This window comes from Melanerpes formicivorus, unplaced genomic scaffold (genome assembly GCF_026170545.1).
Source record: "Melanerpes formicivorus ecotype bairdi unplaced genomic scaffold, bMelFor1.0.p_v2 SCAF_5, whole genome shotgun sequence".
Taxonomy (NCBI): domain Eukaryota; kingdom Metazoa; phylum Chordata; class Aves; order Piciformes; family Picidae; genus Melanerpes; species Melanerpes formicivorus.
The window spans coordinates 21,178,864-21,204,784 of record NW_027142357.1 but is presented as its reverse complement, the minus strand read 5'-3'; the positions used below and the strand labels follow the sequence as shown (position 1 = coordinate 21,204,784).

Genomic DNA, 25,921 nt, shown 5'->3' with positions numbered 1-25,921 from the left:
CACTTCAGGAGGAGTGGTATTGCAGTAGGCTTTACAAAGGCCCAAGATCCTATGGGCTGAATTCTACTAACTTTGAGTCTCAAATCTGATCTATTATGTTGTGTCATAGAACCATTTCACTTACTGCTAAATGCCAATCTCCATTTGAGCTTTCATTTCTTCATAACATTGCTTATAACTTGCCAAATTGGTTTTATTTGTAACTGTGCTTGGCTTCAGGCCAAAAGTGAGGGTTTTTTTCCCCAAAAAAAAACCTGAGTAAGGTGAGATTGGTAAAAGTATTAATTCACATCACTCTAATAGCTGATAGAAAAGAAAAACCAGGGGTTATGTTTTTTTATTTTCCTCTCCCACATCTATGGTCACAAAAATGTTTTTCAAATCAGTCTTGTGGTTTTTTTTTTCCTGCCTTCACCTCATATTTTGGAGCTGGCTGTTCATTTTTTAAAAACCCTTCCCATTGGGTTGGGGCATGTGAGGCATCTCAGTCAGAGCAAGGCATAAGTTCTCTGTTACAATAGACATGTCAGTGCAGGAAAATGAACAGTGAAATCCTTCTCTGTCATACAGTACCAATTCCATTTTCAAACCTTCAAGAAGGATTTAAATTTAATAATTTCTTTTGGTATCAAGAGCTGTTCTTTCCTGGCATTTCACTCACCTCAGAATTAGGGCACATTTACTTGCATCTCATTGATACTACCTGTACCAAGGAGGACCAGGTCTATTCTTACACATTTTCTGCCACCCAGTGTAGTTGTCCTTTTCCATATCTGGTCTTCTGCTAGTGCACTGTCTCCCATAAAAAGCCAGCACCATCTCCTGTCCAAAATGCAGTGGCAGGACAACTACTCAAAGGATGATGGAAAACATAGTGATAAAACCTGGACACTGAGAACAAAGCTGATTACAGTAGGACATTCACAAGCAATTTTTCCAAATATTTTTTGCCTTATTGGTCACTGATTTTCTGTGGAGTGTCCCTCCTGCAATATCCAGTGCCACGCAGAGCTGTGAATGGGGAGGTGTGAAGTGTGAGGAAAGCAAGTTCTGATTACATGTTTACACAGTAGCACTCAGAGCTGCATCAGAAGTGCTCAGCAAGCTCTGGGTCAGAGCAAAAAAAAAAAGGCAGCACCCTAGCAGTAAATGATAGAGGCTTTTCCCATGCAAATGATAGAGCTTCTGTTTGCACAGTTTGCAGAATTTTTCAAATAAAAACACGCATTGCTTAGTTACTTAGGCAATTGATTTGTTTCTAGCATCAAAAAGCTGCCCCGGTATAGAAAAAATAATCCCTGAAAGTTTTCACACACAAGGGTGTATCTTAAAAGATTAAGTCATATTTATAATAACTTGTTCAGGTGCAGAAGAAAAGGTAGAGGTCTGAACCAACCTCTGTTAAATCAACAAAAAGGCTCCTGCTGATTTCAAGATGAAGCACAGATGGGTCCTTCCCAGCTGAGTAGATTAGTTTTCCCTAATGAGTCTTGACAATCCCTCAGGCTCTGTAGATTACTATATATAGCCAGCAATGCTTATAGGTAGGCAGGCGTCAAGTATATACAGAAGATTAATACTAAGTCTCTAAGATAGAAGCATCACAGCACAAGTTGCTATCAACAGCCAGGAGAAGGGCCACGTTTGTCAGCGGCTGTGCAATGATCAGAAAGCATCACCAGATGCAGAACTCACAGTGAGATTGTTTATTTTATAAACTATCACTCATGAGGGTCTCTGTGCACAAGCTTATAAGTTTGACCTGGACAGTTTCTGTGTTCTGACACTGGAAAGTACTGGTGAAGGGACGTCGTGAGCACCTGAAGGTGTAGACTGAGTTTGCAGATGTCTCCCCAGAATGTGAGTAACAGCACAAAACTAGAACTTGTGTCTATCCTTACAATGAGCAGTACCTGTTATATGCATTTGCAGAATAAATAGCTAAGAGAACAAACTGAGCACTTGTTTTGAGGGCAAAGACAAGAGAATGTGCAGTCCCTTCCTATCTAGAGTGATTTTAGGAATTGTTGCTTATGTGAAATTTTTATTGTTGTTATTTGAAGGGGACCTACAGGAAGGCTGGGGAAGGATTGTTTGGAAGAGTTTGTAGATATAGGATGAGGGGCAATGGTTTTAAACTGGAGCAGGGTAGATTTAGGTTTGACATAAGGAAGAAATTCTTTACAGTGAGTGGTAAAACACTGGAACAGCTTGCCCAGAGATGTGATTGAGGTTCCATCCCTGGAGACATTCAAGATCAGACTCAGTGTGGCCTTGGGCAGCCTGATCTAGTTGGAAGTGTCCCTGCTCACTGCAGGGGAGTTGAACAAGGTAACATTTGAGGGTCACCTTAATTTGTGAATGTAGGAACCTACAGGGTCTGAATAAAATGCTAACTAGGAATGTTCTTTCTAACATCTGGAATCTTTCTTCACTCTTATTTTTTCTTCCCCCAGTTACTTGGTCAGTCACCTAAAAGTTTACAGGTTTTTATTTTCCTGGGTTATCTACAAATGCTGTGGTAATAGTCAGATACATCTAAACCTTCCACTGAGTGCATCACGAGTGCTGTTTTCTTGGCATGCCTGGCAGATCATTCCAATTAATTGCAGGGTATTGACTTCTGGAGGTTTGCACTCCCAGCACAACAGCCAATGAAGTAATCCAAAGCACACTCAAAACTTGACCCCAGCCTGAGGTTCTTTGATGTTATGACCAAAGCAAACTTGCTATGGGAGCAAAACACTGACATTCCCCTTCAATACTATGTATGTGCTTCAGTTCTTTTAGTGTAGAGAAGCAGATGCTGTATTTTGCAGTCATCTAAGGATCTTAAAGGGCTCTTGGTGTAGTCAGACTGCTTTTCTCTAAAATCAATTGCTTTCATAATGGCACTTGTCTAGGCATAAGAAGCCAAGTTCTATCTGAAGAGTTCTCAATTTGCCAGGCAAATATCAAAGTTTTAATGGAAAGTAGAATTTGCCCTTAGCTATTTATTGGTTACATCAGAAATCAGAATTCAATATTTATGAAGAGATATCAATACTCTTGAAATATCATGCTGACATTTTCTCTGGAAACACAGTCTGCTACTCCAGGCAGCTATTTCAAAATCAATATGTCCCTGGAAGACAAGTGCTTTTTTAGTGCTCCACATTTATCAAACAAAGTATTTTGCATAGCATAGTACATTCACAGAACTAGACAATTTTATTAGAAGAAAACTTTAACTGATACTATTTCCTTTGATTTTGACCCCAGACACCTAGCAGCAGTGACATCACCTAGCAGAATATATAATAGCAGAAGGCTCCAGCAGAACAAACCCCACCACCGTGCTCAGCACTGAATGTCCACGTTATTGGAGAGGAAGCACTGCTACTCAGAGACAATTAGGGGGTTAAGGATTACAAATTTAGGAACACTAGTCTTGGGCTGATAGGGAAGAGAGGAGCAGCAGAGGCTCCACACACAGTGCTGCCATTCCTAGAACCCATTGTCTTACAGTGCTTCTGTGCAAATTATTGCTACCTAAACACAGAATCCCAGGTCTTTCTCTTACAGAACCCAAGCAGACTTCCTGACCAGATATATCAAGACTTTTCCACAGAGCCTGGTTTCAAATTTAACCTGCTTTCCAGTAGTGTAAGCTCACTATCCCCTGCACTCTCCCTACAGCAGAGCTGAAGAAGCAAGGTGTGATTTACAGCCTCTGTTTTCAGTTAAGTTAACCTTTCCCCCAGATATCTAATTACTTAATTTTGTAGGGGGGGGGGAGTTAATTGAGTCATAAATGATATATCGCAGCACTAGCTTGCTGAGTAGTTTCCTGAGATTTATTGGCCTGAGGTTACAAGAGCCTACTGGTAGCAACTCCTCTTTCTCTCTAGGTCTATCTCAGCTCCTAATTCTAAATCAGCAGCCAAAGGAAATGTCATTCCTTGGCACTTCATTGCAAATAGTCTGGGATGTCGGTGATCAGCTGCTGCAACATCCTGTTTTCAGACATTGTTTTAAGGTACAGAAGCCTGAATTAGCCTGTGTTCTTTCACACAGTTTTAATAACACTTGGTCAGAGCACCTCTTTGAGTCCTCTCACAAAATGTCACCAGCTTAGTGAAACGTTACAAAGGTGATTCCAAAGTGCAGCACTCAGGAAAAGTGCAACCTTTGTCAGACTTAAAACGGACATTCACAGCAAAAAAGCCAAGTATCAACGTGAAGTGCCTGAACTACAGGGCTGATTACATCAGCCTAAAGAACAGCGAGAGGGGCTGCTAAAAGAATTGCTACAGACCAGGGACTGCTGTAACACCCTGAAAATTCAGTGGGAGCCTCCCTGTGGATTTCAGTGAAAGAAGAAGAAAGATCTTATCTGTATATATTTGCTTAACATTTTAAAATCAGAGAGTGTCCAAAAGTCCACTGAGGCACCCAACTATGTAGAAGACGACCGTTAGTAGCAATCAATGTTTTCAGCTGTTATCATTTATCAGCTATATGACTGATTTAATTATTTAATGAGAGTCCAACATTCATTCAATCCGGTCCCTACTTGGTGAGAGAACAGCAAAATATAGTCAGAATAAATCTAAATCACTCCATGAGCACAGTAGAAAACCAGATAGGTTCTAGCAACCAGGCCTAATACACTGAGCTCCCTTTAATATTTATGTCTTTGAGCACATTTTTTGAACACAATTACATTTTAAAGGGCAAATACCTGCACCTCCACATATATGTAGGTAATTAGACCCTAAATGACCTGCTTAGCATCTGTAAGAAGTTTCTTTTTGGTGGAATGTCTGGAAAATGCTTACCAGGCTTCCCCTAAATATTTGTTTTACTGAATTATTTTGGTAAAATTCTTGCACAATCCAAAAATACAAATAGAAAACCAGTAGTCAAACATGAAGATTTCATAAGGCAAGAATTGTATTCTATAGTTATCAAAAACTTCTGTAATCCTTCTAACCAGTTAGGAAGCCTTGCATTCCCTCAGTGATTCTTTTCTTGAGGGAAATATCACAGGATCTTGGGATGTTAGGGGTTGGAAGGGACCTCAGGAGATCATTGAGTCCAGTCCTACATTTCCAACTCCATGCAGTTCCCCATTTCTTTACACACACTTCACTTCCTATAAAATATACTCTGTTGTGTGGTCTCTCAATACTAAACATGCAGTGAGGAAGGAGACAGAAGACTCAGGCACTGCCGTAAAGTCTACCTAGTCTATTGGGCAGAGAACAGATCACTCACCATCACACATCAGATTAGTCATCAGACCCACCACTGCACCTTAGGCTTTTCTGGTTGTTCCTGGGGTCACTCTGCTTCCATGCCACCAATAAAATAGCAGCCTGGGTGTCACCATACAGGCAAAGAGAACAGTCTTTGCAAGAGGTCTTCCTCTCTCCAGTATTATCACAAATGTCCACCAAAAAAAACCCAGACCCTACCGTAAGAACTCATTCCTTTCAGCCTCAAATGTCCTGACAGGGCTGACTAGAAAGATGGGTCAGCAAAGCTTGGAAACAGTGGAAATCTATTGAAAAGCAAGAGGGGGAAGGTTTTGCCAGGGCACATATTATTCATGGATCCTGCTCACATTGTGTCAAAGCTTACATCCTTCTCTCCCCTAACTTACAGTGAGCTGGAAGGACTGCAAACAGAAACAAAGCTTCTTATGGGAACAAAGCCTCTTATAGGCTGAGGAAGTTGAGGGGTTGGCTGCTTTGATTAATTTGCTTTGTTACATTTCTAGATTATTAACGTATTTTCTTGTAGCTCTCACTTTCAGACTCACTGCATATAGCAATTTTGGCTTCTATACTTTCTCTTATCATTTACTGGCTCATCAGAGACAGTTGCAGAGTGAGAAACGTGAATGGAAAGCATGTTTTCATAACAAGCTGTGACACTGAACTTGGAAACTCACTGGCTAAATGGCTTGACAGAAGGGGATTTTGTGTCATTGCTGCATGTGCCACAGAAAAAGGAGGCCAAGAGCTACGGTCCTGCTCTTCACTTTCACTGAAGACAGTGAACCTGAACTTAGCTGACTCAAACAGCATTGCTAGAGCTGTGGTGTTTGTGAGTGAAGAGACAGCTGGCAAGGGTAAGTGGCAAGGTAATTTTCCAGATAAATTATTCAGTGTAACAGAATGTTGTCTAGATTAAAGTTCTGGTGCCTCTCCACTGTCCAGAGGCACTTTTTGTCTTACAGATGAAACACATTCACTCTTCAGGTCTGTAATTTCTCAGTTCAAAGATCTGCTTTCCAGCAATGTTTTTTTTCCCCTTAACTTTCACCAACAAACATTTAAAATCTGGTTGTTTAGTCTGTTAACACAAAATCATTCCCAGGTGTGCTTTTCAGACTCTTTTTGGTGCAGTTGAAGAATCTCAGTGGGGGAGGTGCTAAATGGTACCAGAAGTGTCTTTCTTGATGATAAAACAAGCCCACCCAATTTAAAATGGCTGGTGCAGGGCTTCCTCAGTCCTCCTGTATTAAGCAGAGGAGTGTTTTTGCATGGCTAAGTTGAACTTTTGCAATTGCACTGACTGTAATGGTTATCATTTGCCCTTCCAGCCCATTTTCTAGAAGCTTTGTATAGGTAACTCTCCTTACTGCTATCATACACCTCTGAGCACTTGTCTGAAAGAGTTTGTCCTTCAATGCCTACAAGTGGAGTTAGGAAACAAGGCTCAAGTGTTGCTTTTGTCAAAGTGATTAAAAGGATCTGTGTGGTAAATACACTCAGTGCATGGGAAATACATGTTTCTTCCTCAGCATTGATAGCTCAGATTAGATATTAAGGGCCACCAAAGCGGACCACAGCACTGCAACTACCAGCTGTAACAGGCAGTTATACCAAATATTCAATAGGCTTGTTAATTAATTAATTAACTAGCTGAAACGACAAAGCACATATCTTCTACCAGAGGGCCTTTTCCCCCAAAACTTGTAAAATTCTGTTGGCCTCATCTTGAGGGTTTCAGACCATTCTTGAATGCAGCGATTAAGACCAAAGACAACATAATTACTAGTGCTTACCTCCTCTGGCAGAACTCTGCTTCCAGCTTGTGGAAAGTCATATGCTCTTGATTAGGGCAGCCACTGCTAGTGCTGTCACCTCCGTCCAAGAAACTCCTTATGGAGGCTGAGTGCTGGACTTTTGGCCTCTCCCTTCAGGCACAGGCTGTCCTCAGCAAACTCTTGGAAACGTCACTATTTATCTTAAGTTCCTCAAGCAATTTATAAGGTAGTAAAGCAGTATGATCAATACACAGGGTTAAGCTAATATTTTTAGAAGCATTGACTAATATCTGCATGTCTTGTTCAGACCTTTAGACCCCAAACCAGTAAAATAAGTTGCTACTTTTATGTAGATTCTCACAAGAATGTAAATGCACATTAGGAGTCCACATACTTGAGTGGATCAGGATAATGAAGTCCAGTATGGTGGCCTGTATCTCAGAGCAAAATAGTTTTCCTTTAATATTTTATTCACACTTTTTAGAGTCATTGCCTAAAGCCTTCAGCAAATTTGGCAGATGTACAGAGTAGATGATACAAACTCAGACAACTATATTCATCTCACTTTAGTTTTTGCAGACTGTGTGCTTGGTTGTCAATGCTGCACATGAACCTTTAGAATAAGATATTGCCACATACTGAAATAAATGGTTTTGTAATCCACGTAGGTCTTTTTGGCTTGGTGAGTCATGCTGAAGGAGCAGCACCTGTAGCACCGACTGACTGGCTAACCATTGAAGACTTCCACTCAGTGCTAGATGTTAGTCTGCTGGGATTGATTGAAATCACACTCAAGCTTCTACCACTTCTGAAAAAAGCAGAGGGAAGAGTAGTCAGTCTCATTAACACTAAAGGCCTCATGGCTTTTGTAGGAGGTGGCTACGGACTGTCCACATGGGGCATGGAAGCTTTCTCTGACACCTTAAGGTGAGTACCTAGAAATACATGCATGAGTCCAAGAACAGATTCCAGATTTGCTGAAAAAGGGGGACTGTTTGTCTCTCTCATTTTATCTCTAGAAATCATGACTAAACAGGGAAACAAAAATAAGAGGATGTTTGTCACTGACTTGGGATTTCAATTTCTAGTACATTGAACAGGTGCCCCAGGAAACTGTACCGGGAAAAAGATTTCATATCCTGGAAAAATGGCTAGCATGCAGTTGTCAGGGATGTGAATCCACTATGTAGACAAAAGTAAATGTATACCCAGAGTTTCCTGAGCAAGTTGAACTTAGTTGTATTTGCACCTTTACAACTCATTTTATTTCGCCCTAATGCTCCACAATTAGAGCTGGGCAATTGCAGGCAGCAACCACATTACCAAAGGTACATGTAACTTCAGAAAATTAATCTGAGCACCCTCTCCTGAAGCCAGATGTGTTGTACTGCCTTGAGAAGGCTAAGGCCTAGCCCAGCAAGTTAAGTCTTCACAAAGACTAGGAAAGCTAGTTACAAACTATTATGGATAGTTACATAAAGTAAGTATATGCCCTAACATAATACAATATAAACTGATGGCTAATGTACACATGGTCCATTCCTTGGCACACTTTGGAACACAGCTGCCTCAATCTCTTGAGCTGCCCAGCAAGGTAAAGAGGCTGTTTTCATCCCAAAGGAGTTGTGCTGCAATTCAAAATTACATAGAGGGAAACACACTACCAGAAAACACACTAATCTTTATTGCACTAACGTTTAATTAGCTAATCATAGCCATTAAACCATGCAATGCAGTATAAAGCTCCAATCCAAATGAAATTTTTTGCTTACTTTTACTTTTTTCCAGGCACTTTAATAACCTGTTCCTGCTGAGAGCTGAAATGATGCAACAGTATTTGAAACAGTCAAAAGTTTCGTTTGTTAATATATGGCTAAGATGCAGTTTGATGCCACATCCTTTGCATCAGTCTAACAGGAACCATACAGAAAGCTGTAAATGTACCTAGCACTGATTTTCTTCCTGAGTTAATTGCTTTTTGTGTTTTCAGAGAACAGGTACACTGCTATAAAGTTAATTTCAACATCTCAGAATCATTCTGACATATGAAGATAAGAATCAAAGTCTCATCTTAATTTGCCATTATTGGGTGGTCAGGGATGACTGTTGGGGTTTTGTCTTCTAGGATAGAGATGCAGCATTTTGGAGTGAAAGTAAGCATTGTTGAGCACAGTTTCTTTAGAACAGCAATTGTTAATTCAGATGTCATTGAGAAATACCTCTTAAGACTTTGGAACAGACTGACTTCTGAGACCAGAGACTCTTATGGAGAGAAATACTTTGTTGAATGTAAGTAGAAAAATTACTGTATGAAAGCTCAGGGGGGATATTATCAACATGTATAAACACCCAAGGCAAGCCTGTAAATACAACAGAACCAGGATCTTCTCAGTAGTGCCCAGGGACAAGACCCAATGCAGGTGGCACACACTGAAACACAGGATATCCATCGCTGTTACGGACTATGTGTACATTAGTTGAGGCATGTGCTATTAGTTCCCATATGAGATTGATGAGAAGTGATATCATGCGGCCATCCTTGGTCCCTCCATATTTACAGGAAGAATGCCCAAGAAGAATGGATTGCTATGACCATATGCTAAGTTTAAGGATTACTGATACCTGAAAAGTTGTGCTGTGTCATGCTGCACTTACATTTGGGAATACCTAACTCACAACATGGGCCAGGGAGGTTTCTGTTTTCTGGGCTCTTGGGTGTTCTGCAGCCTTTCTGGTCTCTGCTCTACTGTAGCCATACTGCTTTCAGCCAGTAGTTTAAAGGAAGCCTGAAGCTGTAGCCAAACCTTTCAACATAAAGGATCCTTTCACTGAGAAAGTTGCATACAAATGCTTTTAGGTTTATTTTCTTCTTTGCAGATATAAAAGCTCAAAGATCATCAGTAAAAAGACTGTGTGACTCTGATATTTCTAAGGTCATGAAATGTGTGGAACATGCCCTGATAGCAAAATACCCCAGGATACGATACAGAGCTGGATGGGATGCAAAGGTCTTTTGGCTGTTTCTCTCCTACGCTCCAAGCTGTTTATCTGACATGCTGCTGCACATGATGTTTCCAGCTCCAGCAGCTAGTGGGAGATCAGTTCCTGGAGTTCTAATTAACATTTAGTATTAAGCCAGTACCAGCTTCATGGAAATAAATATTAATCCTGTCAAACCCAGACATCGTTTTCTTTACCAGTTATAGGCTGCTTAAATTCTCATCAGAAGACACTTTCTCCACTCTCCAACATTCTTTAATGGATGCACTTGATCTCCCTTAACCAAACTAGCAGTAGTTTGGTACACACTGCGAAGGAAGTAAAGGCCTGAGCCAGGAATTACTTTAGGAGTGCTCCACAGAGGAGCAGAGCACACTGGGCATTGATGAGTATGAGCTTGGAACACCAATCATGTGATTAACACATGAATAGCAGGTGGTTTGTCCAAGACTCATTGATTAAAGAACAAAGAATATTGTGGGCACAAGGAGTACTGTGCATACTTCTCCCATCATATGCATTTTGACTATGAGCCAATTGCTTCATCTCACAGATATGATGGCCTAAATAAGCCTTTTTTCAGCTCTGCCTGCATGGTGATGATGATCTCTTGAATTGTGAAGCCTCTCAGTGTTCTTCTTTGAAGCAATGAGACCTTTTACCAACAGGTCATTGGATGAGCCAAGTTTGAGTTTGCCCTGCACAGCAATTGGACTGCATGCCATACAGCTCTTCCTTTGAGTAGGGATACCTCTCAATAAGAAATATTGGTTGTTTGGCTTAAATAAGTAAGCTTTAAATAGAATTAACCACTTAGAGCTATAATGTCATGTGATCTGGTATGTTGTTTGCTTAGCTTTACTTACTTAGCATAAGCAGCTAGATTGGCTGAAGCCTTAGACCACAAGCCATGAAGTTTCACCTTGGTTTACTAAACATGTGGCTACTTAAGCAAAACATGGACTCCAGAGACAGCGTCAACCAGAAGATAAGGAAGCTACAAATGTCAGCAGCTGTTGCAACTAAACAAGCTAATGGCCTGCCTGAAGACAGTGAAGGAATCCAGTAAGCAGTCATAAAATCTCAAACTGGAATCACTATTAGACCAAAGGGCAGTTGGAAGATGTGAAGAGTACTTGAGGGACATGTGAATAGGCTGTATGGGTATCATGGCCCAGAGATCTCTTTGTTTGAGGCCCCTTCCCCTCCAGAGGTACCTAGTTCAAGCTGATTCTGATAGGGTACCACTCTAATAAATTATTTATTTTTATGAGATTCAGTGCCTGAATTACTTAGGGAAACCTAAGGTTCAAACTTCAGGGTGAGCTAACACCAGACATCTGGACCGACAGCACTTCTTTAATACCAAGTTTGGAGATCACTTTCTTGAAACTAAGGGATGTTTCTTACCCATGTCAGAGACCACTTATTTGCAGCAGATCCTTGGTACGTGACTGACAGCATGCTGAATGAATGACTAATGAAACCTATATAGCTAATTCCGTTAGCTGTAAACCTTTGACCAAGTCTGGAACTAAGTCCAGATCCAGCCACACTTAGACTTCTCTCTGAAAAGGAGTTTAAAAAGAAAGTTTATAAAGAAAAGTTTATAAAGAAAGGGGTTCCATTCAGGACTTCGAAACTCAACAAGAGCTTTTCCTTAACATTTGTATCACATTGACTGGACATAAACTGTTGACCAAACCTGAGGCTAGGATTGGACCTAGCCACTCCTAAACTCCGTCAGGAGATTGGAAAACATAGGGGTCCAGTGGGAGCATCTCAATATTTTGGCATCCTCAGTCTCTGAGTAAATCATTCTAAATAAATTCTAACTCAATTTTCCTTTCTGTGTTTCTTCCATGTAAGCAAGTGAGCCTTTCCATGAAACTGGTAGGTTTATCCTAACATCATTTTTGTGAATACCCTTCATGGTAATTCTTTAAGTGATCCAAAACACTCACCTGCGACAAACTGACATAGTGGGCAGGATCCTCAATCAGGATCCATAACATTCCCCACTCCTCCTTACCTGGAATTTCCAAGTTTGCAGATAGGCTTGTAAATCCAGCATGTTTTTTAGGGTAATTTTTTATGCTCAGAAATGATACCTGTATAGAATTTGCAACCATAAAATATTCAAAGCTAGTCAATACTACTCACCTAATAAAATAATTTTAAATAAGAAAAATTAAATCACTGAAAGAATCAGTTTTTCAAGTAAATTTCATCAACATATAGGCTGCTAGTTAGTGAACTTGAAACAGTGGCACTTCAGAAGATCTATCTTACACGTGCACCTTCCAAGATGCACTTAGTCATCTGTTTTATGGGTGGTTTGCAATGGTCATATTCAGCTGATTTCACATTGCTAATCTTCACAAGCTTCTGAATACAAGACATGAAATAAAATAATAACAAAGCCTAGATATGGAAACATATTCAAAAATTACAGCTGCAGTATTTAATCACACCTGATCATCTGAGTATTCAATTGTGTAGAGATAAAACACAAGCTATTTTACAGATACAGAATTACAGAGGAAATCAAAACTACACTGTAGTCTGTTACTATGCAAAAAGAGTATCCAAGCTTATATTTTAACTTTCAGCCTAATAGTATGCATTCACATTTCTTTCTTCATCAGTGTGCTTTGCAAGTTAAAAGGATGATTACTTCACTCACTAGATGAAACATGTAATTAGTGTATGCTAGAGCAAATTTGTTCATCTGTACAAAGCATATTCAGAATGGCAAAATATTAGTTGAGGTGACTGTGCCTTTTGTACACTATTTCTATCTGTTGGCCAGAGACTCACAAACTGATGTTCCTAGAGATATTAAAATTAGAGGGGTAAAGGTTTTATTTGCTCAAGAGCTGTGCTGGAGATTAATCATTAATGAGTAATTGAATTAAGCTTACAAAAATACCCTGTGCAGGTCAGAACTCCAAATGTAAGAAAGGGAGTTTCACCACTCTGTGTGTGTTTGTGTGTACATGCATGCACTAAAGGGACAGAAATTCTTCAGTAACCTCTTAGTATTGCACTGATGTTCTGTTCTCTGGCAAATGTCTTAAAGAATAAATTTATTTTACTTCATTTCATGATAAATACTTGCAGAGATACAGTTCTCTATCTGGCCAGACAGCTGTAAAGAAAATGTACATGAAAAAAGACTTTAATTCATAAATAAACAAACAAATAAATAATGATTAATTTAGCAGCCCTATAGTGGCAGATCACATAAAGGTGCCAAAATCTCTAAAAATCACCCTTCTTTGAAACAGAATGAATCCAGAATTCAGGAATCCAAGCAGGGAATGTCCTCAGGAAGGGAAAAAAAATACAAGTGAGAAAAAAGTTAGGAATAAAATCTAAAGCTTCTGTTGAACAAATTGAATTTTACATAACCAGAAGGGTCCATTGTGGTATGCAAGGAGGAGGCCCAGTTGAATCTTAGGAATATTTCATCATCAGGTACATCAAACAATCAAATCTACATACTACCTGTCTATGCAGTATCCCAGGGATGGTATTCTTCCACATCTGAAAAGTTAAAATGTTATAGGAGGGGAAAAATGTATCTCAGATACATGGCTGTCATATTAGCAGTTTTCCCCCACACTGCTTCTAAATCTTTCTGTTGATAAAGACTATTCACAAAACTGATGCTACATTTTCTCATGGTATGCAATCTGAACTGAGTCTTGTCAAAATGTTAGCCCTGCCTTTTTTGTTTAAGGAACACTTAAGAAGAGCAACCTGCTGTTCAAAGAATTCCTTCCTACAAGATAACGTATGCTGTGTCAAAATTCTGATTTCTACATTCAAGCACTCAGATATGAAAGTTAATTGAATTAAGGTTTTATAGACATATGTTCATGCCACCCTGATAGTCAGTCTCTTAAAATCAACAATAAGAGTTTGCTGTTTTAAGGGATCGTTTATTTAATGGGCCAGTTTTCACACATACAGAGATAAAATGTCAGTGATGTTGTATCAAGAACTTTAGACAGTTGTGTGAACCAACAACCACTATTCTTATTTGACTTTATCTAAAGCACTGTTGTTTTCACCTTAATGCACTGAAGTTTCCACAACTGAATAAAGTACATAGAGCCTTGACAAAAATTATGAAATAAGGATGTGGTGAAATAATACATTTATTAGATTTATTCAGCAGCATCATTTTCCAGTTGTCTTTTCTAATCTAAGTATGTTACAAATTAATTATAAGCATTCTAATTAGAAATAGTATGTATTTTGAGAACTCAGGTATAAAGCAATCAAGTAGCAGAAGTCTCAATGATTGTAACTTTAGGAATCTTTATATCAGTAGCTAGCAAGGAATGCTGAACAGCATGGCCATGCAGTGGTACTCAGAGTTTCCTCAAATGGTTGACATTGTGGAAACAACCTTGGCTAATTAATAGAAAAACTAACAAGATATGTAGGATATTCAGATGGAAGGTTATAAATATAACCAGATAACTACAAAGACTGCATTAGTAGAAACTCTTTCCCTTTCTATTAATGTTCACCTTAGGAAATAAATAGTCAATAAAATTAAATTTTCACATTAAAAACCCTGAATAATTTCTTAGATGAACCACTACCTTTTGTATTCTGCTGTTTGGAAATGAGCTGTTACAGAAATCTAGCTACTTCATTTAACAGTACAAATTACCTCCAGAGTCTCCAGCCAAGAACAAAGTGGTTCCACTGACAAGCAAGAGAAAATCTCATTAAATACTTGTGGCACTAAAATCTAAATCTATCAGAATGTTTAAAAAAACACTGTTAATGAAATGGTGTTAATTGCAACCTAGAGGAAAAGTATGAGCCTTATGGATTGATAGAAAATTGTTTTATCTCAGGCAGTTAAAATATTGGAAGAAAAACATTTTGCACAAGTAACTATTCAGCATGATAATGCTGCATTGACTCCTTCATCATTTAATTCAAGATAAAGAGACATTCATTTTTACATACAGTAGCATATAAAATGGGTTGTAAAGACGCCCAGAGCACCAGTGGAAGTTTTAAAAGGTGCTGTTATAAATATATACTCTAAAGATCCTGTATATCAGTAACATTCCTTTATTTGCCTTGTTTCTTTTCTTTTTCTTTTTTTTTTTTTTTTTTTATTTTTAGGTTAAGCATTTACATAATGAATTTATCCCTAAACATACAACCAATTCCAGACAGATTTCTACTAGCAACACCACTGAACAAGATAATCTTTCCAAAATTTACAAATGTACAATATATTTATAACATTACTTTCAGACAACTTCAGTGCAAAGATATACATATAGTACATCATGATAGTTGTTCATAAAAATAGAAATTGGCATTTGTCAAAAAACAAGGCATAGCTCCTTAGCCATTGGCTAAGAGGTGTATATTTCTTTATAAAGCATTTGAATGTGAACCTTACTTTTCTGTTTATAAAAAGTGTATGTGCAAATGGATGTGTCTAATTTTCCCTAAATCAGTTACCTAGTTATACCACAGAGTCCTCTTTAACAAGATTGGCGGTGTCTTTAAATGTGTCCTCTGTTGCTGTGTAAGCTAATGGTTGGTCTCTCTTCAGTGTAATCTTGGGAGGTGGTGAAGGAGAAGGAGTAGGGACGTTTTCTGTGTCCTGTTGTTGTTCCTTCTCCATCTGAAACAATAACCATAAAATTCAATTTACATTCTAATGTACAAAACATTAGAATATCAGAGTTAATATTTTGCTGAAGTCAACTATTGTGGTACAAGTTATTTCTGCAAATCACCACCTGCAACAAAATTAAATGCTAATTTCAACTCAGATGGTACAGCTGAGTAAATAAATACACTACTACAAACTTACTCCACACACAGGGACTACTATTTTAATGCTTAATGTCAGGAGGATCTTGATAATGTCTATATGCACATACATCAGTGTATGTAACTTTGACGCTACTGCTGTTTGTAAATAGTTGCATTGATGAGCATTGGGGAAATTAATTCCTGGTTTCCTGAGCTTTCTCCCTCACCTTGTTCAAACATTAGAAATCTAAATTCTTCATGAAAGGCAGCTAGTTTGTCATGTGAATATGGGACTGAAGTTCTTAACTTATATAAACTATCCAGAAATCTTAATCTGTAAGATGAAAAGGGTTAAAATTACTGGCTGAAGTTGGTAGAACTCCAAACATTCACACTCAAGCCAGGGAACAATTCCTCCAGAATGCACACCACCTGCTTGGATGCCATCTTAAAAGAATTGTGTCATCCAACTGTATGGATCAAAAACATAGGGCTGGTATAGAACAGGGGTGCAGTACACTGAGCGATTAAATTTTTGAACAACACTGAAGCCAAAACTGAGAAGGTAGCAATACATACTTCACTGAAGCCGAAACTGAGAGAGTAGCAATACATACTTCACTCATAGTGATGTACAATAGCCTCCCATTTGCATTGGGGCCCTAAGGTAGGCCAGAATGCACCAGCAACCTGAAATCAGCAACTGAGATTTCAGATTAGGAGCAGTGCACAGTGATTGATCTGGGGAAGTAGAGATGTGGACAATGCAGTTGTGCTGCCTGAGCTGCATGCCTGCTGAACACTTCATTCTGCATGAAATTTTATAATCTCTCAAAATTTCTTCAGTCTTACCTTGACCTAGGCTGAAATTTTGGTGCTGTTTCACTTAGCAGCAGAAACTACCCATAATCTTTATCCTACAGAATCAAGAACAAAGTCCAGCAGTACACTAGCTGAAAAACAGTTATACAAAAGCAAACAATACCTCTGCATATATTGGGTTTTCAAAATTAGTGTTTTGCTTCATTTTTCTCTTGAAGAAATTCCACTTTGATTCCTGAAATAGAAAGATAAACACATTTTTCTCACAACTTCTCTGGAAACTGACATGATCATGGGTGGATTTCACTTGCACTGACTGCTAACTCAGTGTTTTCACCTGGATATTCTTACATCACCACATTGTAATTCCAAGCATGGGACCCAGCTTTCTTTTTCCCTTGGTAACAAAGTTAGTGTTATCTTACCTAAAGCAGTATTCACAAGGCTATGCTAGAAGGTAATAAAAGTCACTAAATCATGGAAGCCATTCATTCCAGACAAATATGTCAAAGAGGAAAAAAAATTTCTTGAAAATAACACAAAACAAATTACTGAGGGACATGAAACTGCAACAGGTTGACAGGTCTGTCATTTCTAAGCTCATCAGAGGTGCTTTTTTGTGCACAATGTGTGAAAATAGTCCTGTAAGCATGCCACTAACAGCTTGTTCAGATGATTTTAATACATTAAAATGATTCTTTCATGAATAGCCAACATGAGGCAAAATACTTGGAATTTGATTGTTAAAATATCCTGCAAGAACACACTGGACAAGTATCTTAGATGTCCTTCACAGCACTTTTAAACATGGATAAAATTACAAATAAATGTGAAAAAAGTGATGATAGTACACTGAATAAATGTCTTATTTCAATTTTCCCTACTAAACCCCCTATGTTTCCTTCAATTTAAAACCAAAATGTATTTTCTGGGGGGGTTTCCTTTTCATGTTTTATAGGGAGAGGGTGGGGGGGGTGAGGAAACAACCACCAATCAACCAACCAAACTACACATTCTGCTGGTTCTATCAAGGTATAATTCATTATAGTTTTTCAAATAGTTGTTAACAGTCCAAAGGAAAGCCTTATTTATAAATAGTAATTTCTGCTGGGGAGCAGTGACAACTTACAGCAGTTACAACTTACAGCAGTTACATTACAATTTTCAGACTGGTATCTGCCCTCAAAATGAAGCAAAACAAACAGTGAAAGGAAACTCTGTTCCACACTATTCATTTCAAAATAGCTGGGTGGATCAGGAACAAGATGTTTAATCCCAGTATAACTTTACTGTATGCCTTGGACAATTCTATGCGTGTGCTGCTTTTCTTTTATCAAACTCTTCCTGACCAGCTCTTGTAAATTTTGGAAATACGGTCCAGTTAGTTGGATTTGATGCAGATCATGTTTATTATTTAAAGAGAGTTGAAACAATATTGCAGCTTACTTAATTTGCTTTCCCTGATTTGGAGCACAAAACAAACAAGGCAGCCTTAAGGCATTTCTATGTCCTACCTGAGGTGCAGCTGTACTCTGAGTGGGTTCTTTTGGACCAGTAGAAATCACAGAGGCATACACAGGATTTTCAAAATTTTCATTTCCCTCACCACCAGTTGCTGCTATCTGTAAGAGAAGGAAGGAAAGACAATGTTCTTCAAAGAAGAAAAGAAGGTCATAGAGGAAAATGAAAGGTTAAAGTCAAGCCTAGATTTCTCATACTTGAGTTGGTTGAACAACTGTAACTGCACTGGCTGTGCTGGCTCCACCATCTCTGGTTGCATACATAGGATTTTCAAATGTGATAGGCTGTTTGCCTGCCTCCACTGCAAAGTTTTCATTCTATGAAGGGAAAAAAAAAAACAACACACCAAAAAACAATTGTAGTGCAATAAACGCCTCCATACTCCTAGGAATTAATTTACAATCCAGTTATTCACCTCAAGAACAAAAGGTATGTTTACTTTCATGTAGGCTTAGATAAAATTTACCATCTGTTGAAATCATAACGTTAGTTTACCGTCCATTATTTTACTCCTGGACTTAGCAGCCTGGACAGAAAAGCCCCACATTTCAATGATTGACTCAAAATATTTTATGATGAGGAATGATGACACTCACAAATCACACCTTCAACAGGGAAAAGATATCAAAAGAAGAATAATCCCAAAATAAATATTTCAATTTAGAGACTTCAAAGTGGCATACAAATTAGTAAAAACTATCTGACATATAAAAGAATGCAATTTATTCACATTGCATTGCCCCAACAGGGAGATTGCTACATTTTTTGAGTCAAAGCATTGAGTGCATGCCCTTAGTTACAATGCATGAATTATGTCACAAATAGAATGTTCCACTGTTTTTAGCATACCTCTTGTTATTAATCAATACATTGCCCAAGCATCCATACATGAAGACCACTGTCTGTGCGCTGCTTCACACGTCAAACACTAAGCTGCAGCTATGGTGCTTGAAGCAGGTGGGCAACAGCTAGCTGTTTAAACCTACTTAATTTCTACAAAGCACCACTTCATGCTTTGCGCTATCAGAGCATAACTCTTGTGAGCTACCTCACATTAGCCTAAGATTTGCTAAGAACACTCACACTTGAAATTTCCCTTTAACATCTGCTTGTGCATATGAGATGTTAAAATTTTAGGAGGCACATCCCACAGTTCTTTGCTGCCAAAACCCAAACCCTTTGAATTCTTTCCCAGTTAATGCATTTTTATTTCCTTTATTTATACTTTGAATACATAGGCAGAATTAGTACTATTTAAGTAGAAATAGCCTGTATCCAGACCAGCACCAGATGGACTTCAGTATGCCAGTATTATAAAAAGGAAAGTATCATGAAGCTTTTCATACATGAAAAAGACCTGAGCTAATATTCAAGCCTAAAGCAACCTGGGGCTCTTTAGCCTGGAAAAGAGAAGACCGATAGGGGATCTTATCAATGTATATAAATATCTAAAAGGGTGGGGGGCAAGAGGACCCTCTTTTCAGTGGTGCCCAGTGATAGGACAAGGGCAATGGGCACAAATTAGAACACAGGAGGTTTCACTTAAACACAGGGAAAAATGTCTTTGAGGATGCTGGAGCACTGGAACAGGCTGCCCAGAGAGGGTGAGGAATCTCCTTCTCTAGACACTTTCAAAACCTGCCTGGATGTGTTCCTGTGCAGCCTGATCTAGCAGGGTGGGTGGGAGGGACTACATTATCTCTGGAGGTCCATTCAAACCCTTAACCATTCTGTGACTCTGTATGATTGTTTCATTACACAAGTTGCCTAGTAACAGAATGTGTTTCTTCATCTACAAAAAAGGTCATATACATATGTAATGAGTTTATTTTCACTAGCTGTTTCATTTCATGTTTACTGTCAGTTAAGTCTGTAATTTAAAAGTTTAGGGAATTTCCAGTGTAGATTTTTGCAGCAAGTGCTTATTATTCAAACATACCCATGATCTGTTTCCTCTAAGTAAAAGTCTTTTATACATCTTACTTCTTGTGGTAAACAGGGGAATATTTTTTCAATACAAAAACAATACAGTATGGGAAATGCAAAGATGTGCTCTTACTTAGATGTGAACAACAGAACGTGGCTGAAGTAGACTTCAATAAACATGAGGTTTTTTAACTTGCTAAAATAAGAAACTTCAATTTATAATTTGTTTTGCAAAGTATCCCCTGGTTAGGCTTAAGCTTTACCTCAGAAACTTCTAACATACAGCCTGGATTTGAAAACCACACATTTTAACCTGTTCGATGGAACAAAAAGGCCTTCACAAAATTCCTTGTTGAAGTATTTTCATGTTGCCTTTTCATTCCCTCTATATTCTATTAATATGCTGAAACAGGAAAGAAGCAATCAACTTAATTTCTATTATACAAATCTTGGGAAAAGTCACATTATTTTGAAAACTAGCCTACATTTGTCCTTGCCTTCAATTCACAAAAATCCATTTCAGGAAATTATCAATGTTCACTTCTTTTTCTAAAACACCTTTATCATTTCACTGTCTTTTTTAGATAAAAGTCTTCCTTTTAGCTAAAAAAGAACACATTCTTTGTTTCAGAGCTAAACCTTACCATTTGCATTGCTCTGTCTATAGCAGAGTCTCCTCCAAAGCCAGAGACTCCTATGTCCATAGTCACATCTGCTCCAGATCGGAAAGTTACTCCATTACCATTTTCAGTAGATTTTACAAGACTGCTTAAACTACCAAAACAAATAAACATAACAACAGATTATACAGAATCAGAACTTACAACACAGATTGTTCTAGTTGTTCTTTTCAGCTACTACTGTGAAACTGCTGCGAAGACTATGAAGATGCAGTTTTATGCCCTTAAAAATACACAACTGGCTTAAAACTAAAAAAATTTTGAAACATCAGATTCTGACACTTTTTTTTAACCATTACTTCTTCTTCCCCCCTTCCCTTCCCCCTTCCCCCTTAAACATTCAAATATTTTCAATGGTATTTCACAAAGCTGGTCTTCACTGGACAGTATAACTGTCATGAGAGCAGGAACATACAAAAAGTCCATATTTCTCAGGCACTGGAAAAAAGTTCACTATATGTGACCTGTATTATTTTTAAACAGATTAATCCATCATTGCAGATAAACTCAGCCTTTCAGTATTAAATAGATCCCTTTGCTAGAATCATGTGACCAAGTTTGACAGAAAAATTAAAATGTATCTAACTATGATTTTTTGTGTCTTTCTGAACTGAATATCCAGTTCCAGATCTGGTAATCAGTCTTCTATATTGTTTATTATTTAAAAGCAAATCAAGAATGTAGAAGAGCTTTACAATGGTCCTTTGCTACAAAATAATGTTCACCTATGCAATTACTTGGAATCACAAATCCACTGAAATTGAGGGAACATGGACTTCCCAAATTCCAACAGAACAGGTACATGGCAAATGTATAGTTGTTCCTAAATATTTGTGAAACATCCAGTTCATTTTTAGCACACAGACATTCCAGCTATAAAAGCCTTCAAAACATACCTTGGTAGTTTGGGAAGTGCTGGTAAAAGGGAGCCTGTTCGTCTGTAGTTAAAAAAGCCTCCAACCACTAACACTCCAATTATTATGATTAGTATGACTGTCAGCAACACTGCTACTGCTGCTGTCAAAGACAAAAGAATAAGCAAACATTCAAGCAATCATAGTTCAGTGTAATAAAAAGCACAGATAATTATTATAAGCCTGGTCTGAACAGGTATCATAGTGAGGTGCTATACATTCTTTACTTCAAAATATCAAGTGAAATATATAGTCAAAGCTTACTTGTTCCAGGAGGCACTCCCTTGGACAATCCTATTTCACAATAATTCCCAGTGTAGCCATAAGAACACCTGCAAATATAAGAAGGACAGCTGACCAAATGGCTTTTATTAAGTCTAGGATCTCAGCTTTATTATGTTCTGTAATGTTTATCTACACACCATTAATTTTAACTCCATACTCAATAATTATATATTTCACTGACTGTAAGTACAGTAATCTTGCTATCTTCATAGAATTAAAAGTGGAATTAAAAAGTGCTGAGTCAGAAAACTTGCCACTGAAGTCAAAAGATTTTGTTTGAGCAGAGCATCAGTGGCACCTACTGGCTGTTCCAAGCTACCTTTACTGAGCATTCTTTCATTGTTACAATCTTTTAGTACAGTTTTTTACTTCAGAAGTTTGTCTTTTGGGGTTTTGGTTGGGTTGTTGGTTTGTTTTGTTTTGATTTGGTTTGGTTTTTGTTCCCACACACATACATTTACACTGCTTATGTGCTGATATTTTTACGCATACATGTGGTTTCTGGTTTTGTCACAATGTGCTACTGTGAATATATGACATCTTCTAAAGCATTTCCAACTCATTTCAAAGAGTTTGCTTTGTGAGACTAAATCAGCACAATCTGACCCAGGACAACCCTACAAACATACTGACTTACTTGCATTTTGGAAGACCACTTTCATCTATATAGCATGTTCCTCCATACATGCACCTGCATGCTGGTGGCATTGTGGGAGGGGATTCAATAGCTGCAAAATTCAAAAGCCACATATGTGTTATCAAGACATCTTCAGGAAAATACAATCATTTAGCATTTTACTTAACAGAGATGTGTATGCAAAATCACAGGGTCCTTTTCAGAAGCTTTGCTTTTAATAGCATATGCATTTATTGCTGTTTGATTTATTTTTCTGCCAAACTAGCTTATTTTAATTGAAATAAAACCTGTTCTGGGAAAATAATTAGTTATTTGGTAAAATTAAACATAGACAACTCAAAAGCTATATGTCCCATCATTCACTTCATGCAATGCAACCCAACACCATCACTCTTCAAACCTCTCAATTCAGAAAGCAGCAATGCTTCCTCCCCTTTGCCCAGATGCCTTCATCCACCAGCTGGAAGTTACACAAAGAGGGCCAAACTGATGTATTTATTTAATAAAGGCTGTGGATGGACATGTACATACAGGAGGGCTCTCTGTACTCTCATACATTCTGACAGTTAGGACAAGAGAGAAACACACAGTCTTCAGAGTTTTCTGTCAGCACAGAGCACAGGCTGACAGCTTGGCACTAGGTAGTGCAGAAGCCTGTACTTCAGCATGCCAGTGTCTCAACTCAGTGCCAGGGGCCCTGAGGTGCCCAAGTGGCACTACTGGCTGAGCTGGCCCAAACATGAAGCTATAAAGGTCTGATATTACTCTAATGCTGAGTCTAGCAGGGGGGAAACAAACCAAAACTGAAAACAAACAAATAAAAAACAATGCAAAAATAAAATTAAAAGTTAGCTGTACTACCCTTCAGGATATGCTGTCAGAAAAGTGTAGTTCACATACGAAAAGCTCTAGATCTTAGACATCATTATACGCTATAAATAAAGAAGTGACTTTGACAGTCTGTCTCACACTGGTAAGTTAGATCATAATACTCTTATCATATAATTTTTATCAGACAAAAGGTAGAGGAACTCTTTTGCTACAATGTTCCTTACAAGTAAAGCTATCTTCAAGTAAATTTGACACAGAAAGGGGAAATGCAGATGTTTTACAGGCTGTGTTTCTTGGTAGCTGCAATATGGGGAAAGGACCAAATAAACCAAATATATTTACAAAAGCTATGTCTCATCAGTATGTCAAATTATGACAGTCAGACTACACTGGCCAAAATATCTACTTAAAGTCAAGAAAAAAAAAAAAAAGACAGTACTGTATATCTTACTTGCTGTCTCATTGTCCTCAAAATAAGGTCAGACACAGTTTTCTTAATTCCAGAAAAATTTTATGTAAATCAGTTTCAGTAATGAATAACAAATACAGTGCCCTCAGAGCAATAAATAGCAAAGAGCAAATGCAATCAACAGTGTTACTGATCCCAAATTAAACAGATATTGCACACTTTCTTCACTATTGTATCACTAGCTCCTCTTTCTGCAGCTCACATCATGTGCCAATAGGAAAAAGCCCTGACAGTAGCTAAGAAAATGTAATTTAGAGGTAAGGCAGTGTAAAAACTGATGATATTTTCTCTTTTAATGCAAAAAGAAGATAATTCGGAGATGAACAATATAAAAGATGCTAGACATAATGTTATAAAGCATCATTTATGAGAGATACATTACAAGGACAAGTACAAGGACATCTGGTTACCACCAAGTTAAGAACGCAGACTGTCAGCTAGTGAAACAGAAATCCTGCAGTGGTGCACTCCTCCTTTTTGGGAACAGATGAGTAATTGTATTTCAGTGGTGCTTCTGGAAGCACTGTGAGGACTCTGTTGCAATGCAACAACTAAGCACTGAATTCTAGTGCTTAAAATGCTTTGCAGCATATATGTTAATTATCTGGAAGATACCTCTGTTCACAACGAATTCTGTAAGCTTTGGGGTTAGTTTCTATTGTTTTCTATTATACAAATCAAGCAATGCTTTGCACAAAATTGTAAATATAATTTGTAGACCATAATTTGTCAGAAAATCTCTAGTTCTGAAATCAATGTATTTGAAAAAAAAATTGAAAATGGAATGTTTTGGCATTTCAATAAAGAAGTCAAAAACTGTGACCAGTTTTGGAGCTAGGTCTGGACTGGAGTGATATATCTATATCAATTTTACAAATGACATGCAAAAAGATTAAATAAAATGCACAGGGTGACCACAAATCAGTGATGCCCAAAAAGTCCTGACTTACCAACATCTATTATATTAGCTGGCTCATGCCTCCCTATTTCCAATTCAGTAATGTGTTTGCAATCATTCCTTAAAAAAGTTTCCTTTGCTTTTATTTCCACTTTGACAAATTGTCCTACCTGCATCACACTCTGTGCTGCTGCCTTCTATGAATCGAGTCCCTTGAGGACAAGTGCAGGTGTACCCTCCAGGTCTCAACAAGCACAGGTGGCTGCAGACATCTTTACAGGGATTAGGCACTGAAATAAAAGTGATAAAGGCAGTTGAAGAAGCAATGCAGCAAATTCCTGAGGTAAGGCAGGGCAATCCCATAGTCAGTGCTGTATATCACCAAATACCTAAACAAGCCTAGTTCCAGTTCTTAAAACAACAGATGCTGAAATGCCACAATTATATCAAAACCTCCACTCTGCCTTTTCTTACATTTTTAAAGGGAGACCCCATGGCTTTCAGGAGCTCACATAGCACCAAGAAGAAAATTAACCTCTCCAACGAGCTTCAATCTCATAGCAAAGAATGGCTCACCAGGATGCTGATTACATACCCGACTGATTGTATCTGTGCTGGTGATAGATGCGCACTTGAGTAAGCCATGGATTTACAGTCAGCACTTTCACTTTTTCTCCAGTTCCAAATTTATCTTTCTTCCAGACTTCTCCTCGTTCTTTAGCTATCCAATATAAGTGTCCTTCAAAGACGTCAAGGCTGTATGGACTGCCTACTTCTCAAAGGAAGCATACAATAGACTGTCAGCATGCAACTCTGCCAGGAATGATAGAACTGCTGTTCTTCTTCAGTCTAAATATAATATGTAATTGTTTCAAGACATTTGCAGATAGAGATATATATACAGATCCTTATGTGCCTGGCCACTTTATGTCATTGTACCTATAGACCACTTCATAATATACATAAAAAAAGAAAGAATCCAATTTTCCACATTGTCCCTCATTTAGGTCATATAAATTACCCTCAGTGAATCAATTAATCAGGCATCACAAGCTCTGAACCTGGAGTGCTATTTATCCCAGTATAGAGGAAAA

General features: G+C 38.1%; 3 protein-coding genes across 12 annotated transcripts in view; 1 reads left to right on the top strand and 2 right to left on the bottom strand.

Annotated features, from left to right (window-relative positions):
• ABCB11 (ATP binding cassette subfamily B member 11) overlaps positions 1–7,152 on the bottom strand; it is a 57,268-nt gene extending 50,116 nt beyond the window's left edge. The window contains exon 1 of one of the 2 annotated variants that reach the window (XM_068138668.1): positions 7,058–7,152. The gene's annotated coding sequence lies outside the window, so the exon portion shown is untranslated. Of the gene's footprint in view, positions 1–5,259; positions 5,277–7,057 lie in introns of those variants that run through there. The other variant, XM_068138669.1, reaches the window with a different exon arrangement.
• DHRS9 (dehydrogenase/reductase 9) lies at positions 1,612–15,222 on the top strand. Of its 5 annotated transcripts, none has more exons than XM_068138678.1 (7): positions 1,612–1,860; positions 3,565–3,696; positions 3,891–4,018; positions 5,788–6,118; positions 7,708–7,966; positions 9,165–9,328; positions 9,917–15,222. In XM_068138678.1, exons 3-7 carry the CDS (start codon positions 3,932–3,934, stop codon positions 10,165–10,167), a joined length of 1,092 nt encoding a protein of 363 aa, XP_067994779.1. In that variant the 5' UTR covers positions 1,612–1,860; positions 3,565–3,696; positions 3,891–3,931; the 3' UTR covers positions 10,168–15,222. The 5 variants fall into 5 exon arrangements, with proteins under 5 accessions (XP_067994779.1, XP_067994777.1, XP_067994778.1 ...); XM_068138676.1 differs by having other exon boundaries at positions 3,565–3,721; XM_068138677.1 differs by lacking the exon at positions 3,565–3,696.
• The window catches only part of LRP2 (LDL receptor related protein 2), a 123,171-nt gene continuing 112,408 nt past the window's right edge, over positions 15,159–25,921 (bottom strand). For 2 of the 5 annotated variants that reach the window (XM_068138662.1, XM_068138665.1), the window contains 10 exons: positions 25,423–25,602; positions 24,998–25,117; positions 22,630–22,720; positions 21,972–22,039; positions 21,690–21,810; positions 20,758–20,887; positions 18,385–18,504; positions 18,181–18,288; positions 16,830–16,901; positions 15,159–15,710 (listed from right to left, as the gene is read on the bottom strand). In XM_068138662.1, coding sequence (XP_067994763.1) covers positions 15,549–15,710; positions 16,830–16,901; positions 18,181–18,288; positions 18,385–18,504; positions 20,758–20,887; positions 21,690–21,810; positions 21,972–22,039; positions 22,630–22,720; positions 24,998–25,117; positions 25,423–25,602 — 1,172 coding nt within the window. In that variant the 3' untranslated portion in view covers positions 15,159–15,548. The remainder of the gene's footprint in view (positions 15,711–16,829; positions 16,902–18,180; positions 18,289–18,384; positions 18,505–20,757; positions 20,888–21,689; positions 21,811–21,971; positions 22,040–22,629; positions 22,721–24,997; positions 25,118–25,422; positions 25,603–25,921) is intronic. The other 3 variants (XM_068138663.1, XM_068138666.1, XM_068138664.1) reach the window with 2 other exon arrangements.